This window comes from Leptosomus discolor, chromosome 6 (assembly GCF_034619465.1).
Source record: "Leptosomus discolor isolate bLepDis1 chromosome 6, bLepDis1.hap2, whole genome shotgun sequence".
NCBI lineage: Eukaryota > Metazoa > Chordata > Aves > Leptosomiformes > Leptosomidae > Leptosomus > Leptosomus discolor.
The window spans coordinates 101,308-116,938 of record NC_141396.1 but is presented as its reverse complement, the minus strand read 5'-3'; the positions used below and the strand labels follow the sequence as shown (position 1 = coordinate 116,938).

At 36.3% G+C, this 15,631-nt stretch overlaps 1 protein-coding gene across 1 annotated transcript in view; it reads right to left on the bottom strand.

Moving 5' to 3' along the window:
* Window positions 1-15,631, bottom strand: part of CFAP46 (cilia and flagella associated protein 46) — an 82,235-nt gene that overhangs the window by 66,510 nt on the left and 94 nt on the right. Inside the window, exons 2-11 of the mRNA XM_086466736.1 lie at window positions 15,006-15,130; window positions 13,902-14,033; window positions 11,342-11,406; window positions 10,647-10,811; window positions 8,692-8,815; window positions 7,189-7,283; window positions 6,283-6,390; window positions 5,173-5,272; window positions 2,263-2,361; window positions 677-867 (exon numbers count right to left, since the gene is read on the bottom strand). Of these exons, the coding sequence (XP_086322862.1) occupies window positions 677-867; window positions 2,263-2,361; window positions 5,173-5,272; window positions 6,283-6,390; window positions 7,189-7,283; window positions 8,692-8,815; window positions 10,647-10,811; window positions 11,342-11,406; window positions 13,902-14,033; window positions 15,006-15,130 (1,204 nt within the window). The remainder of the gene's footprint in view (window positions 1-676; window positions 868-2,262; window positions 2,362-5,172; window positions 5,273-6,282; window positions 6,391-7,188; window positions 7,284-8,691; window positions 8,816-10,646; window positions 10,812-11,341; window positions 11,407-13,901; window positions 14,034-15,005; window positions 15,131-15,631) is intronic.

Here is a 15,631-nt window from a genome sequence, read left to right as displayed (position 1 = left end):
TTGTTCTTAGTAGCCAGCCTATGTATAGGTCCAAACTTAACTAAGTACCACACACTAAGGTTTACTTGTTCCACTCAAATTAACGAAAACGGTGCATCTATTTAGGTGCTTAAAGTTAAGTACAGTGCAACAGCAAACAGAAGAATAAATCTTAAAAAAAAAAAATTAAATTTTCTTAATACAGCAGGTTTTTCAATTAAAAAGTATCACCGAAGATACAAAAATAGTATCTTGCAAGAAGTGTCTTAATTGATATGTAATACAAAAGCCATAATGTTTTTTAAAAATATTTTTAATTGTACATTTTTAACCAACAAAAGTGATGTTAATACACGATTCTAAACCACATTCCAACACATTCACTCATACTGCAGCTTAGAAATTTTCCCACATAATTTTGATTAACTATAGTATTTTTCAGATCCTAACAAAATTAAATATTTGCTATAGGCCATTAACAAGTGTGAGATTTTGCCTGAAAGAAACATATATTTAAATGATTAATGACGAAATGTAAGCAATACAGAGACATTAACTTATTACAAGCTAGAGGAAAATTGTCAAAGACACACATCCTAGAGCTTGAGCTTTTAAATGAGTGTGATGCTTAGTCATCAATGATCATTGCTCACTTTCAATGTAACCAATAAAAAAAGCACACAGCATAGAAAGTTACCTGTCAATCTCTTCAAGGACATCAGCAACTGCTATCAACGGCTTTTGCACATGTTGATGCAAATTGTGTTGTAGTAGCGGTAAGCACAGATTCCACTGGGTTGTACAAACAACCTGAATCACATCCGGATCTCCCAACTGAACTGCATGTTTTAAGGTTAAATCAAGGTTTTTTATCAATTCCAGCTGAGCCTACACAAATAAAAAATTAATTAGCATATATTGCATTAAATGAACACAACTTCTTACATGTTACTCCAAATTTTAATCTCAGGATTGTTTCCAACAGAAAGCATTCCTTCAGCCAGCAGACTTTGGAAACTTTTTTAAAAATATTTTTTAAAAAAATAATTTCTTTAATAATAACTTTTTTTTTAATACGCATTGATAATTAAGGAGTATTTCTTTCAGGTACTCCATGCTGCTACTACATATTTCAGGCAGAAGTCTGTCGGCTATTTCCCTTTCTTATGATAAACAGAATTTGATAATTGTGAAATATTTGTGAATTCAGAATGCTTAACTTTTTTTTTTTTTTTTTTCCACTAAGCCGCAAATGAAGTGTATGAGAGGAAAAAATAAAATATTATGAATGGGATTTTCCATACTGTCAATTAAACTCGGTTCCTATTAAATCTAAAAGCAAATCCTTACCTTCAGTAACAGACACTTGCTAATGATTACGTTCTTTTTAGAGGTTATGCAATAAAAAAAGAAAAAAAAATCAAACAAAAATCGTCTCCAACTGCATACACTTTGGTAGGAATATTTAGGAATTCCTAAATCTCTAAATACCCTATACTTTATTTAAGCAGTATTAGTAGTGTTTCATATGATGAGGAATTACTGAAAATTTTCTTTCAAAAAGTGAATGGAATTTCTGAACTTCAAAATGAGAACAGTCACAGATAGGAGTAAGTTTACGCACTAACACTATTGATTTCCATGACGTACCCATACTTTCCATTTTAGGAACCTTAGGTGCCTCTTAATAGCTGTTCTAAATTGCTCATTGTAAGCATCTGTCTAATCCCATTGATAATACTGTTAATTTAGGCTTTTACTTTTGATGGTCTGAACTACAACTGAGTCAACTGACTACAGAAGTCTAAGAAAATCCTCCCCAGTGTGACAATTTTATCAGGAATAATCTGCATTTCTCTGACATAAGAATTTGTATGAGATCACCCATAACATGCAATAATAGTTGAGTTGGACTCAATGATCCTTATGGGTCCCTTCCAACTTGAGATAGTCTATGGAAATACCTCCCATAAACTAAAATACAAAAACGAGACAACAAAGTTGTGACAACTGTTGCCTTTGCATGCCTCAATGCTACTATCTTTACTCTTGGAAAGTAATATATTATGAACCTTTATAGTCAGACAGAAGACTTAAGGGAGGAATACAGAAGTATTATTTTTCCCTGTTTTCCTCTTGGCAGCCCAATTAGAAAGAACAGAAAGTTTAAAAGAACTTCTGATCAGTGTAATGTAAGTAAGACACACAAATCCAATGCAATTTTCCACATTTCACAAATTAAAACTTTTACTTTTCTCTCAAAGTTACTATTAAAGAACATACCTCAACAACTCCTTTGGTATAAGTCACAATTTTAGTGCCATTTTTTTTAATTTCATATTCACATTCCAGGCATTCTATTTCAATAAGTTTCCCTTGCTCCTATGAATTATTAATACACAAAATGCTAATTTTAATAATTTAAAAGGAACACAATGAAGATTAAACCCATGCAATTACACTAATACAGCACTGTACTTTCTTACTGAAAACCCCACTACACTAGCCAATTAACTGAAGCAACGTAAAGGGAGTAGAATTTGTTGTTTGAACAGCAGTCACTTCTTACTAAGCTGAAGCTGCAGAATAACGTTACCAGGATTTTTAAAGCTGTTCATTGCTAGACTTTGCAATAAGAAAACCAGTGTACACTTGATGTTTCCTGTACCATAATTTGATTTCAGTTCCAATAGATTCTTGCTGACTAATGTTACTAAAATGTTACATGCTTGGAATGAACATGAGCTAGTCAAGACAGAAAGGATTCATCTTGATGGGAAGTGCAACTTTTAAGTGAAAGAAAAGGTTAGATTTTTAACAACTCAGGAAACATCTGGCTATTAAATCAAACAAATTATAAGTACAGATCACCTAACATATTTTGTATTTGGTTTCATATGGTACAGGAGGAAAGCCAGATAGCTTCTCCATTCATCGTTTATTATGAACTATTATCAAACCCCTCAGCATAGCCTTTGTTAATTTAACATCCTCATGTCTGGAAAACAGATAAGATCTTGAGAAACTTAGATGAATGTAAACCTGCCACTATCATGCAATGACAAATACACAGAGAGATAGAATTCATGTAATGGCTGAGAAATTTGTCAGTATTTGGAAAAAGCCAAAGAACTGGAACTTGATACAGACTTCTGGCACTCCACCATAAAGAGCTCACTATCAAAATGATGTCGGGCAATCTGAAGATGGTCACTTAAACACTCACTAACCCTACAGGAGAAGAGAAGGTTGAGATAGAAGCAAGGCTTCTCTACCGCTGCCGTATAGGTACTTGCTATCACTATCTATACAAATACTCAAACTAAATCCTTGTGAATCTTTGACCTAGAGTATTTAAACAGATCTTCCAGTGGAATTATATGGAATTGTGTAAGATTTTAGACTTGCGGGACATTTTCAGAAAAAATGGGCCTGGAGCAGACACCTGGAATAAAAAAAATTTCAGTGAGGAAAAGTAAAATTTACATTACAAGTAACTCAAAGTAGGATCATTATAATAGAAATTTGGAAGTAAGTTTTGAAATCCGTTTGGCAGTATTTGCCACTTTTATTTCCTTATATGCATATTTCTTGTAACTAGAAACTTATGGGGATCACAACACAACAAGGCACTTTTTCACACATTTTTGTGTCTGAAAAACGTACTGATTGTCTGAATACAGTGATGAACAGGTCTGTTTCTCAAGGGATGTACTTGTTTTGCCTGGGATATAGTCAGCTGTCTTCACAGTAGCTTGTACAGGACTAGGGTTGGGATTTGTGCTGAAAACAGCATTGATAAGAGACGGATCTGTTAGTGCTGAGCAGTGCTTGCACAGCATCAGGGCTGCTCTGCTCCTCACCCCGCCCCACCAGCGAGCAGGCTGGAGGTGCACAAGGAGCTGGGAGGGGACACAGCCAGGACAGCTGACCCCAATGGGCCAAAGGGATATTCCAGACCATATGACGTTACGCTTAGTAATAAAACAGGGGGAGGAGGTTAGCAGGGGGACCACTGCTCAGGGACTGGCTGGGCATCAGTCAGTTGGTGGCGAGCAGATGTTTTCATTTGCATCACTTGTCTCTTCTTGCGTTTTATTTTTCTCTCTGTTATTTTTCCCCTCATATTTTCCTTACAATTTATTAATAATAATAATTTTTTAATTATTAAACTGTTTTTATCTCAACCCATGAGTTTTCTCACTTTTACCCTTCCAATTCTCTCCCCCATCCCACCAGGGGGGAACGGAACAATGAGGAAGGAACAGAAAAAACAAATCGCAGAGCCAGCTGGACATGAGAATCAAAAAGGGCATACATATTGAAAGACAAGTTATTAGGGAGATCACTCAAAAATTTGATCTAAGAATAGCCCTACAGTAACATTATAATAAAAGTACTACAGAAGAGTAAAAATTAAATGTCAACAAATCCAATAAGAGTTTGCTGGAAAATGAATCAGTCCTACTAAAGGAAATTGGGAAATGTATAGGAACAAACACCGTCAGAAAAGTTCCACCCAAAGGAAAGGATTAGGGAGTGCAGTTTGTGGCACAATGTCTCTGGATTTCTTGCTCCAACCACAGAACTATGCTGCTTAAATCCTACTTTCCAGAAAAGGTAACAACTTTGGGGCCTTTTTTTTTTTTCCAAGCTTTTTTGAACTCCTCCTTCCATCAGTCCCCTAATCATGCTCCAGACAAATGCTGTTTTCTCCTCATCAAAATTAGAATTCATATGCTGTTCTGCAAGGCTGATATTGTACTCATAAAGACTAAAGTGAACGTATGCAACATTAATTGCTTTTAGAGCTTACATCTTGGTGACCAATTTCAATCTCAAAAGGTAAATTGGTTAAATCTTCAGAACCTGCAGGCAGTATTTAACTTCCAATCAAACTGTTCCACAGATAACATTTTAAAAAATAGGCAAAAATTTACAGTTAAAGTTTATTTGCCAAAACTAACTGCACTGCTTACCGCCCTATCCCACCTTCTGACCTTACATCTTCCCTCTAGTTTAAGAATAGATCGCTTATCCAAGTAACTATTTATATGAATGAATTTGTAAACAATACAGAGATGGAAAGAAGATCCTAGAACCATCAGTATTATTTTTAAAGTATAATCACAAGGTGATGAGGAAGTGGGGGGGGGGGGGGGGGTGTGGAAATCAACCATAATTAATACTTACAGTAATCCCAGCTGTCTTCAAATCAAGAATACAATCACAGGCAAGCTTAATGCAGTTTACTTTCATAGAAAAGCGAGCTAATTCCAGAATCAAAGGAATCCTTCAAAAACAGAAAAATGTCCCTTCAGAGAATCTGATATTGCTCTTTTACAGAACTAGAAAAACACTATATGAAAGTAACTTTGTGCAACGTATCTGAAAACGCTGAAGTCATCTGAATATTAGAGGACACATGATTATACTAGTAATGCTCACAGTTAACAAGCAAAAAATAAAATAACAAAGTTGGCTACACGAAAAATACAAAAGTTCATCTGTTCATGGAAAATAATTGGTATACTTCTACTGTAGTCTTGCATAAACTGTTCCTGAAGAAAATAAAAAATATAGAATTGAATGTATGCAGCACAAAGATTGTAAAAGAGCAAATTTAAGATTGCAGGTAATTCTGTAAATACAAGGCAGTCAACTGGCACACAACTTAAAACAGTCAAATCCATGGGTCAATTATTTAGGACCTAAGAACACAGAACACACCCAGTAGGAGACTGTGTTCTGAATGTTTGTATCTCCGTGAATAACCGAATCAGCATAGTGTGCTGTCTGGGGATAGGAGAAGTAATGATACACGTAAGTATCATCAAAGAAGGTTGACCTTAACAAGTAAAAATATAGTATTACTTCCATATCTAACAGCTGTGATACAACTACTGGAGCAGAGAATTCAGTTTAGTCTGCATTTCAAAATTATGCCGGAAGAATCTGGAAGGACCCCAAGAAAAGCTAAAAATGAACTAAAGTCTGGAAGCACTTGTCAATTCTAAGACCTTTTCAAAATCTCATTTTATCAACAAGAAATGGTTATGGAAAGATTCAATCACATTAGACAAACAGCTATACAGAAGAAGATATTTAATCTTTGGTTCTTCAATAAAGCCCAAAAGGACCTTCTCTTTTTTTAAGATGACCTAAGTGTTAACACAACACAAACTATGATAACCAAGTACGAGTTCACCCTCTTCAAGATCAACAGGAATTTTGACAGACTTCAGTGGAAGTAGGATCAGCTTCAGCATCAACTGTCACCAGCCTATGATAAGTAAAACTCACTTCACACTGAGAACAGATGCTGGAGGTACATCGTATTGTTTCAGAAGTTCATATAAAGAATTCAGATTTGCGGTGGCATCACTGGGAAATTCATTTGTGTCCCACTGCCTGCAATATATTAGAAATTTATCATAATTTTTCACAAGAAATACTATTGCATTAAAAATTTGAAATAAATCTACCAACTTTAGAATGGATGGCTCTTGGTCCGATGTATGAGTGGGATTCTTGGATTTTGAAACATCAAAGAAAATAAATTTTTAAATCAAGTCAACAAAACCTACTTCAGTATCCCAGGTAAGCTACTCGGAGACAGTCAGATACAAAGCACAAAGAACATTACAGCATAAAACTTAGTATTTCAGACAGTAAATTTTATTCCAGAAGCAAAGAAAAATGGTGTGCAAAACTCCTTTCCTATAATGTCAACATAAATTAATCCACTGTTACTAAGAAAAGAACGTATGCTTTTAAAATGGGGAAGTATTGAGACATTGGGGGAAAAAAAAAAAAAGAGGAAGAGATTTTGTTATGAAATCTAATTTTCAAAATTGTTTTATGCCTTTTAAATTTAATTAGTTTAAAAAGTCTTATGCTTCCCATCATTGCGATTCACACATTTTAGTTTAAGCGTGATTCATCTTTACTCTCTCATATGTGACTTGTGTACTGAACTGCAACCTGTTGAGTACAAAAATGACTTTCAATCTCTTAAATTCTTTCACCTGAGAATATCTGTACAACACATCCTTCCCTCCATTCCCAAAGAACTATCTCACTTTTTGGCTGAGGCTGTTCCCTAGACAGGTCTGACAGTTACCACCCAAACTGCCATTACAGATTTCCTTTTGAGAAATTAATATCAAGCATCAAAGTACAAGTAGAAGGATACATTTTCATACTTACAATTTTAACATCTGCATTTTATAAATAATTGAAAAATGGATGGAATTCTCTATTTCCTTCTCCACCTGGGAAATATCCATTAGTTTGTGATACACCTATAAAATATCAATTTAATTATTAATTGACTAGATAAGCAAACAAAGGGCAGACATTCAACAGGGCTAAAATAATTCAGGTGTGTTGCCTGTAGGCTTTTTCGTGGACTTTAAGGGCAGTGAGGCTACTACGATAACCTATCTTATTCTACATAGATACCACAAAGATGAACCTAGCAGAGCTGTACTAATCTTCACATAGTGAGGGTCAGAAGTATTAGCAGAAATCTAAATGTAGAATTAACATCTGAGTTAGAATTCTAACCAATGCATTTTTAATAACAATTTTGATAGCACACATTCTGAAATCAACTCATCCAGCTACGAGAAATAAGCCCTATTCAAATTTATCTGTAATTATAAATTATATATAACAAAAAATATTACGAAGAAATGGCAATAACCTGTAGTTTGCTTTAACTGTAGAGTTACACATTAAACACATGAACATCATTTCTTCTGACTTTCTCACACGGACTGCCCATAGCAATCCATGCTGATTACTTAAGCTGTACTAGCATGGTAAGTTTTATAGGACTTAGGTATGCCGCTACTGAAGCACTCAATTGTGTGGGTCATATGTCTATAGAGCTGCTGAGACACATAGCACAAGTACAATTTTAGAACTACTTTATTCTTCCGTTTAAGGCCACTGTCAAATAGCTTCACTCAACACTGCCTCTAAAAAATACAAAACTCATTTCGAGGTTGCCTAAACGTTATCGCTTCACTAATATGACACCTCCAGAAGGTTATATATTGGTTTCCCTAATTCAAATGTTAAAGAACTTCGTATTATAAATATACGCTCTTGAAACGCAGTGACTAGGAGTGGACAGAAAAAGACAACAGAAAGTGTAGCAGAATGAAAGAAAATATGACTGCATGCAACTTCCAATTTTGTTTGCCTATTTCTGCTTTTGCCTCATTTGTCTTCACTCTCTTATTTCCCAAATTAAGGGCATGCAAGAAATGCGAACTATTGTCATACACCCCAATTCCCAGAACTATTTACAGGGTTCAAGTTGGGTCATTTAAGTATTTATCAGCATGGGAAAAGTCAACAGATGCTAAATATGCCCTCAATAGCATAAGGCAGGTTAAGTTGCACCCATTACCCTTCTGCATTAATAGTAATTATTCCCAAACAGAATCTTTAGGGTCAGTAATAGTTATTCTGATGATATTATGTTGTATTAAAATAACATGGAGCAGTAGGGAGCTCTTTAGCTTCTAGTATCAAAAATATACAAACTGTAAAAACCTCTGGATACTGACTCTATCGTTTGGTAGCTCACAAAATTTAAATGAAGGAAACAACATATCCAACAATTTTAACTACGATCTTATGAATAACATAGAGAACGCTCCCGTCTTACTGACAGTTTAAAATATTTTACAGAATTACCATCAGAGAAAATATTTGAGAGTATTTATCTGGAACACGTTCCTTAATAAAGACTGCTGCAGTAGATGAAAATTCTTTTGCTTCTTTCAGTTTTGAAGCATCGAGGAAGCACTCAAGTAAATTTCTGCAGATCAAATAAATATTTGTATTAAATACATATTAACGCCTTCTGAAATAATTCTTATTTATATTTTTTCAAGAGACTTTCTATATTCAAGGTAACACTCCTAAATGCAGTACAAGTGATCAGTGCCATAAAGCATTGACTCAACATGAAAGAGATCCTCTAACTTGTGCATCTTTCTTCTGGAGATAAACAGCTGTCAACATGCATTTATTACAGATCACAAAAATAATCCTGGAAAAGGAGATTTTTGTGAAAATTTTTCTCAACAGGACACCTGGAATTAAAACAATTAATTAGTTAAAGTCATATAAGAAAAACATTTCTAGGAGATGTATTGTAAGATACTCCCTTAACTACTGGAAAGGCTAGTATTTCAAAGCCATCTAGCAATAGAAGACTACTCATGTTAGGAACTGCAACACATCCACTGCCTTTTCAATGCTTTATCTGATTTAACTGAAAAAGAGCCTGGGATTCCATAAAATAAACTAACAACAACAACATTAATAATAAAAAATATTTTAAAAATACGCATGTAAGAAAAAATAAACACTACCATTAGTTTTATGACACAAACACATTGTGTGCACTTGATAGTTCTCGTCATACCTCAGCAAGAGTATGTTTGGTACAGAAAACCTGCATCCACGGTATTCTAGACAACCTTTAGCATACCCTTTGGAATGTTTTGTTAACTTTTTATTTCCCTCCGGTTTCAGCTTATGAAGAAAATGCTGCATAGCAATAAACCATCAGTCATAGACCAAAGAAACTTAACATACAAAACAGAAACAGTGTGGCCAGCAGAACTAGGGAAGCAACCGTCCCCCTGTACTCTGCCCTGGTGAGGCCACATCTGGAGCACTGTGTCCAGTTCTGGGCTCACCAGTTCAAGAGAGACATGGAACTACGGGAGAGAGTCCAAGGGAGAGCTAAAAGATGATGAGGGGACTGCAGCATCTCTCTTATGAGGAAAGGCTGAGAGACCTGAGGCTCTTTAGCATCGAGAAGGCTGACAGGGGACCTTCTCAACGCTCATAAATATCTAAAGGGCCGGTGTCAAGAGGATGGGGCCACGCTCTTTTCAGTGGTGCCCAGTGCCAGGACAAGGGGCAATGGGCACAAACTGGAGCACAGGAAGTTCCGCCTCAATATGAGGAAAAACTTTACATTGAGGGTGGCAGAGCACTGGAACAGACTGCCCAAGGAGGTTGTGGAGTCTCCTTCCCTGGAGATATTCAAAACCCACCTGGACACGGTCCTGTGCAACCTGGTCTAGGTGAACCTGCTTTAGCAGGGGGGTTGGACTAGATGATCTCCAGGTCCCTTCCAACCCCTACCATTCTGTAAGGAAATCAGAAGGTATCCTGAAGACGTACTCACAACCTTACTAGGCTGTTTCTTTCTCTTCAGGGATCAGAGGGCAGAAGAGATCTTTGTTTATCTACTTAAAGGTTATGTTTCTTTACCTGAAGGAAATAGTTCTTAAAGAAAACAGGAGTTCGTCTTTGTCCTTGCTTAAAAGGACTGCACATAAGCAATGATTCAAACACTACACCCAAAACAACTGCGATACTTCAGATAGGACCCAGGGCCTAACTGCCTCTGCCACTAAAATTTTAACCTCAAAGCAAATATTAAAATGAAGCACCTTTTATGTTAAGTGTACATTCATGTATCTTTAAAAAGTTATGAATTAAGCTTTCCACAACAAATGTATCTGCAATGTTACCAACGAAATATACATTATTGAAGACTACCTGAGGTGGCAGCCACATGTACAAGAGGACTACAGAATGCCCACACGAAAAAATACAATTAAACTCACATCATGAGTTCTGCTCTCCATTCATTGTCTCGCTCTTCAGTTTGGTTTAACGCTTTAACAATCTGAGAAAGGCTGGGAATAAGACAGTAGCGGAACCCAGGCTTAAGATATGGCCTCACAAGTTGCCAATAAAGAACTGAGGCATTATATATCAAAAAATAGTATCTGAAAAACAAGAATCAATAATTTAGTATTTCATGGACTTTGATAAACATAAACTTACAAAGTATTTTAAGGCACCCCTAAGAAGCAAAAAGCGTTAACTTTTCCTATGTGTTTAGATAAGAATCAATCCCGACTAAGAACTGAGAGCACAAGTACAGCACAAGAAGAATACGGTAACTCTTGCAACTACACTCTACCCAGTAATTAACCACTTACAATTAGCTAACATGGTGCTCTCCTCCCACAAAGCATAAATATAAAAAGGGAAGAAATGCTCAGAGATATCTACCAGCCTCAAACAGGCTAATTCATCCCTCCTATTTAAGACTGTTCAGTGCTCTTATATTGTTGCAGCATACACAGCAGTTACAGAAGCGCAGTAACAAAACGGAAGGAAAATCCACAAAAGCAAAAAAAAGCCAAACAACACAACTCCAGACTACCTAGTGAAAATCTGAGACAAACAACTATGAAAACATAGCTCAGTAACATTTCCTGAGATTACAGAGTTAATCCTCAGTAGGGCCTACCTTCGATCATGGGTGGCAAAATCTACTGCCTTCATAAAAAACAGCACAAACTTCTCAAACTCTTCCTGAAACAGAACAAAAAAAAAAAGTGTTAATGCAATTTGAATATGGCTTTTACAAATCAGTACATTATTTTCCTATTTCAATATGTTCACATCTCATAATTTTTATTTTCAGACCAATCTGAAATAAAACATGCTGCCATAAGAAGTTGCTGCCACAGAAACAAAATAACTGAAAACTGGTAGCATTGCCTATCACTATGTTTTCCTGATGTTAAATTTTAAGATTATATTTTCAGTTTCTTTCATTTCTGCCAAACTTTAATTATCAGGACTGAAATTTTCCAAAACCGTAAAGCTGAGTACTTTTTAAGCTTTCAGCAAAGAAAGCAAATAAACATCCAAGAGCAAAGACAGGGAAAAAAAAAAAACAACAACAAAAAAAACAAACCAACAACAAAAAAATGTTGGTTTGTCCCATTAAAAAACTTCAGGTATTATTTTCTTCAGAAAAGCTCCAACAAGAATTTGCCAACTGAATGGTGTGTCAGGCATGCTCTTTTTATCATCAAACCAGCTGGGAAGCAGCTTTTCAGAGGAAGACCCGGGGGTCCTGGTGGACACCAAGCTGAACGCTAGCCAGCAGCACGCCCTTGCTGCAAAGGCAGCCAACAGTGGCCCAGGCTGCCTCAGGAGAAGCACTGCCAGCAGGTCAAGGGAGGTGATCCCTCCCCTCTGCTCAGCACTGCTGAGGCCACACCTGGAGAGCTGTGCCCAGTTCTGGGCTCCCCAGTACAAGAGAGACATGGACATACTGAAGAGAGCCCAGCGCAAGATCACAAAGATGACGAAGGACTGAAGCATCTCTCCTATGAGGAAAGGCTGACAGAGCTGGGAATGTTTAGCCTGGAGAAGAAGGCTCGGGGGGGGGGGCGGGGAACCTCATCAGTATGTACAAATACCTGAAGGAAGGGTGTAAAGACGATGCATGGGATCATAAAAAGGGTTTTTTGAAAGCCTAAGAGAAAGATGCAGTAGAAATGGCAAAGTGGAGGTGGAACTGGACGGGCAGGAAGGGTATGACACCAGAGGGCTCTCTATAGTGAGACAGAACAGAATAACTAAAAACGCCAAGAGAGTTGGGACTGATTTACTGGACTCTGGGACTGGCATAAGGCAGCTACTGAGCAATGAACAGGAACTGCCTAGATAAAGAGAAAACCAGGACTAAGAGCCTGAGAAGTATTAGATACTAAAGTTGAAAAGTTGCACTCGGCCCTTCAGAACATAAGTAGCTTAACCAGCTAACAAGGATTCCTTAGGATGGAAACCAAAATAAGGACAAATTTTTCTGTTCTAAGTGAATGATGATTACCAGTCCTACAGCATGAGATGTGCCACTCCTCTTTTCATAAATGATCTAGGAACACAGCAGTGAAAAAATTTTACAACTGATACAAAAATGTATCTTAAAAGCACATTATGACACACAGCACAAGAAACCACTTTAGGATTGCACATATTGGGACAGTTACTTTTAAGAAGTTAGCAAGAGTCAAGAAGAAAACAGCAAAATTTGGCTGAGATTTAGAAAACAGAATATAAACAAATTGTAGTTTAGAAACACAAAAGGCTAACTGGACGTTAGAAAATAGTTTTCAAATATGTATGAAGTTTTAAAGGTCAAATGATCAGTGGTTACACACGTGCGACCAGAGAAGGCAGAGAAAGTACAGATAATGTAATAGGGCAAAGATTGTAGCTTGAAAGTTTATCCAAAGAAACTACAGCAACATCTGTCAGGGAAATCTGTGAACACAAATAACACAAACATCTGTTAAGGCCATTTTAAGGGGTCAGATATCATTGATAAATTGTCAAAGCTGACTGACTACAGACGAGGACAAGCGAAATACTAAGGACAGAAAACAGATTCCACTCTACTTTAAACTCAGCAGGAGGTAAAAACTGTTCATCATGTACAGACACAGTATCACCAAATAGTAACACACAGAAGCTTTTAGAAGCAGTAGTATTCTGCTGAGTTGCTACCAGAAAGCTTTATCTCTCATTTCATAAAGCCACATCCAAAGTACTACATGGAAAGGTTACTGATCAGTGGTGGAAACAACTACCACAGAAATTAACTGTACAACCTCTCTGAGGGCCCCTTTATTCCTCCATTCCCCATGATTCTATGAAAAGTTTAGTGTGATCCTGAGTAAAAATGGTAGTTGTTTTGCCAGTTACAGCTAAAGTTGGTCTGAAAGTATCACATTTATGTAAAAAGTGAAAATGTTGACTTTAAAACAATCGACTGCCTGAAAAATTTTGCAAGCATTCTTTTTTTTTTCCTCCCCCAAGTGTCTGCAATATTAGTCTAATTCAGCTGGTAAGCTTTGTTTACCCCCAAACTACCCATTACTATCTTTTCCTTTGATTTTTCCCACAGTCTTGATTACCCTTGTATTTTAAATGACTGAAAGCAATATGTAAAAGCCTAGGAAGAAAAAAAAAAAAAAAAGGCTTAATATAATGCAACCTTTGTAATTTCTCACCAAATTATCTGTAGAGAGTGGAGTGTGCAACTGGCCTTGGCACAGATATGCTCTGCCAAGAAACTGGTTCACAGGGTATCTTCCTTTAAAATACATCTGTAGACAGTCACTGCTCATTTCCAGATATCCCAGCTAAGACCAAAAAAGCATTTTAATATTTAAAAAATGCAATAAATACTTAATTAAGAATTGTTAGTTTTTAAAAACGCATGCCTACTCAAAGTGTGACATCTAACTGCATACCAGTATGCAAACACTATTCTATAAAGCTGCATAGCAGATCTGGTACGAACCCATTAAGATTTATTAAAATTTATAGCTGGACTTTTGTCATTCCAAAGGTATAGAAAAATAGCTCCTTTATTTAGTAGAGAAGAAGCTCTTACAGTACACAGAAAATGTTTCCTTTTTTAAAAGTCATTAACAGAATCGTTAAGATAAAGGCAAAATTCTTAGTAGATTTTTTTTTTTAAAGGATGGATTTAGCCCACAGGATTTTGTATGCATGTCAGTGCTGCACCTCTATTTTCAGATGACAGAATCTGATTAGCCTGCAGCTTTGAAAAAAAAAAACAGCGTTTTATTAGAAACTCTGTCTGCTTGAAATCCAATCAATCACTTATACCCATGGACTGATAATTTAAAAATGCTTCAAAATGAAGAACCTCTATCACATTTTATAGAAGTCAGATCAATCAGATCTTTCATGACTAGAATGTCACCTTTTCTTCTTCTGCCCAGTAGGGACTGTTCACAAACACATTTTCTTCAGTCATAACCAAATTGCTAACGCAATTTCTGTGACAAGAAAAAACTGGCACGGCAAACTATTTTACAGTTCTATGGTATAGCTTGCACATTTTGGTCTAATTACAAACTTCACAAACCACAGTACGCTGACCGATTATAAAGAAGGCATAATTTAGAGACCAAGTTTTAACTGAAAATGCACGTTTAAACAATTGTTCTCCAAAACCACAAGAGTGTAATATTTTTCACAAGTGCTTCCGGGAATATTTTTAAGTAGTAACTTTAACAACTGTAAATACCATATGTCATATAAATGTTTTTATTCAATACAGATAAACTGCCTAAATTACAAACCTGAAATGCTTGTTCAGCGCACAAAACATATAAGTCAGTGCTGAAGTTATCTGATGAGTCAAGTGCAGACTTTCCTTGACTGGATGATTTGATCAACTCATAAGCACTCTTCAAGGCCTGAACATCTGAAATAAAAAAGGAATAAAGAATGTACAAGATAATTTATGCTTCAAGGCAGACTGACAGACACGACTGCATTATTTCAATTTAACTATAGAGCATCCTGTTTCTCCTTTACAGAAATAAATTATGAATGTTTAAGGAAAATAATGTCAAACAAATGTTGTTCAGAGCCAGACACGGTTCTAAGATGAAGTATTAGCAACTCTCGTGCATTTTAGACTCACTAACGTCAGCGCCCAAGAAGGTGAACTATTGTGAAGGCCCCACTCATTCGCAGTTCCCTGAACTCGACAGCACTCCTGCCGACTCAAAAATAAGAGGTTAGAGCCCCAAAGCTGCTATGTGACATGAACTGGACTGGAAGAAAACTAGATTAAACTAAGAACATTGCACAAGTGACTTCTTTCCGTAACTAAGAAGCACGTTTAAAGCACCATCCTGAGGAAGAACACGTTTTCTATGTATTTAGAAACGAAGCAATTCAGATCGGCCAGTTTTCGTGT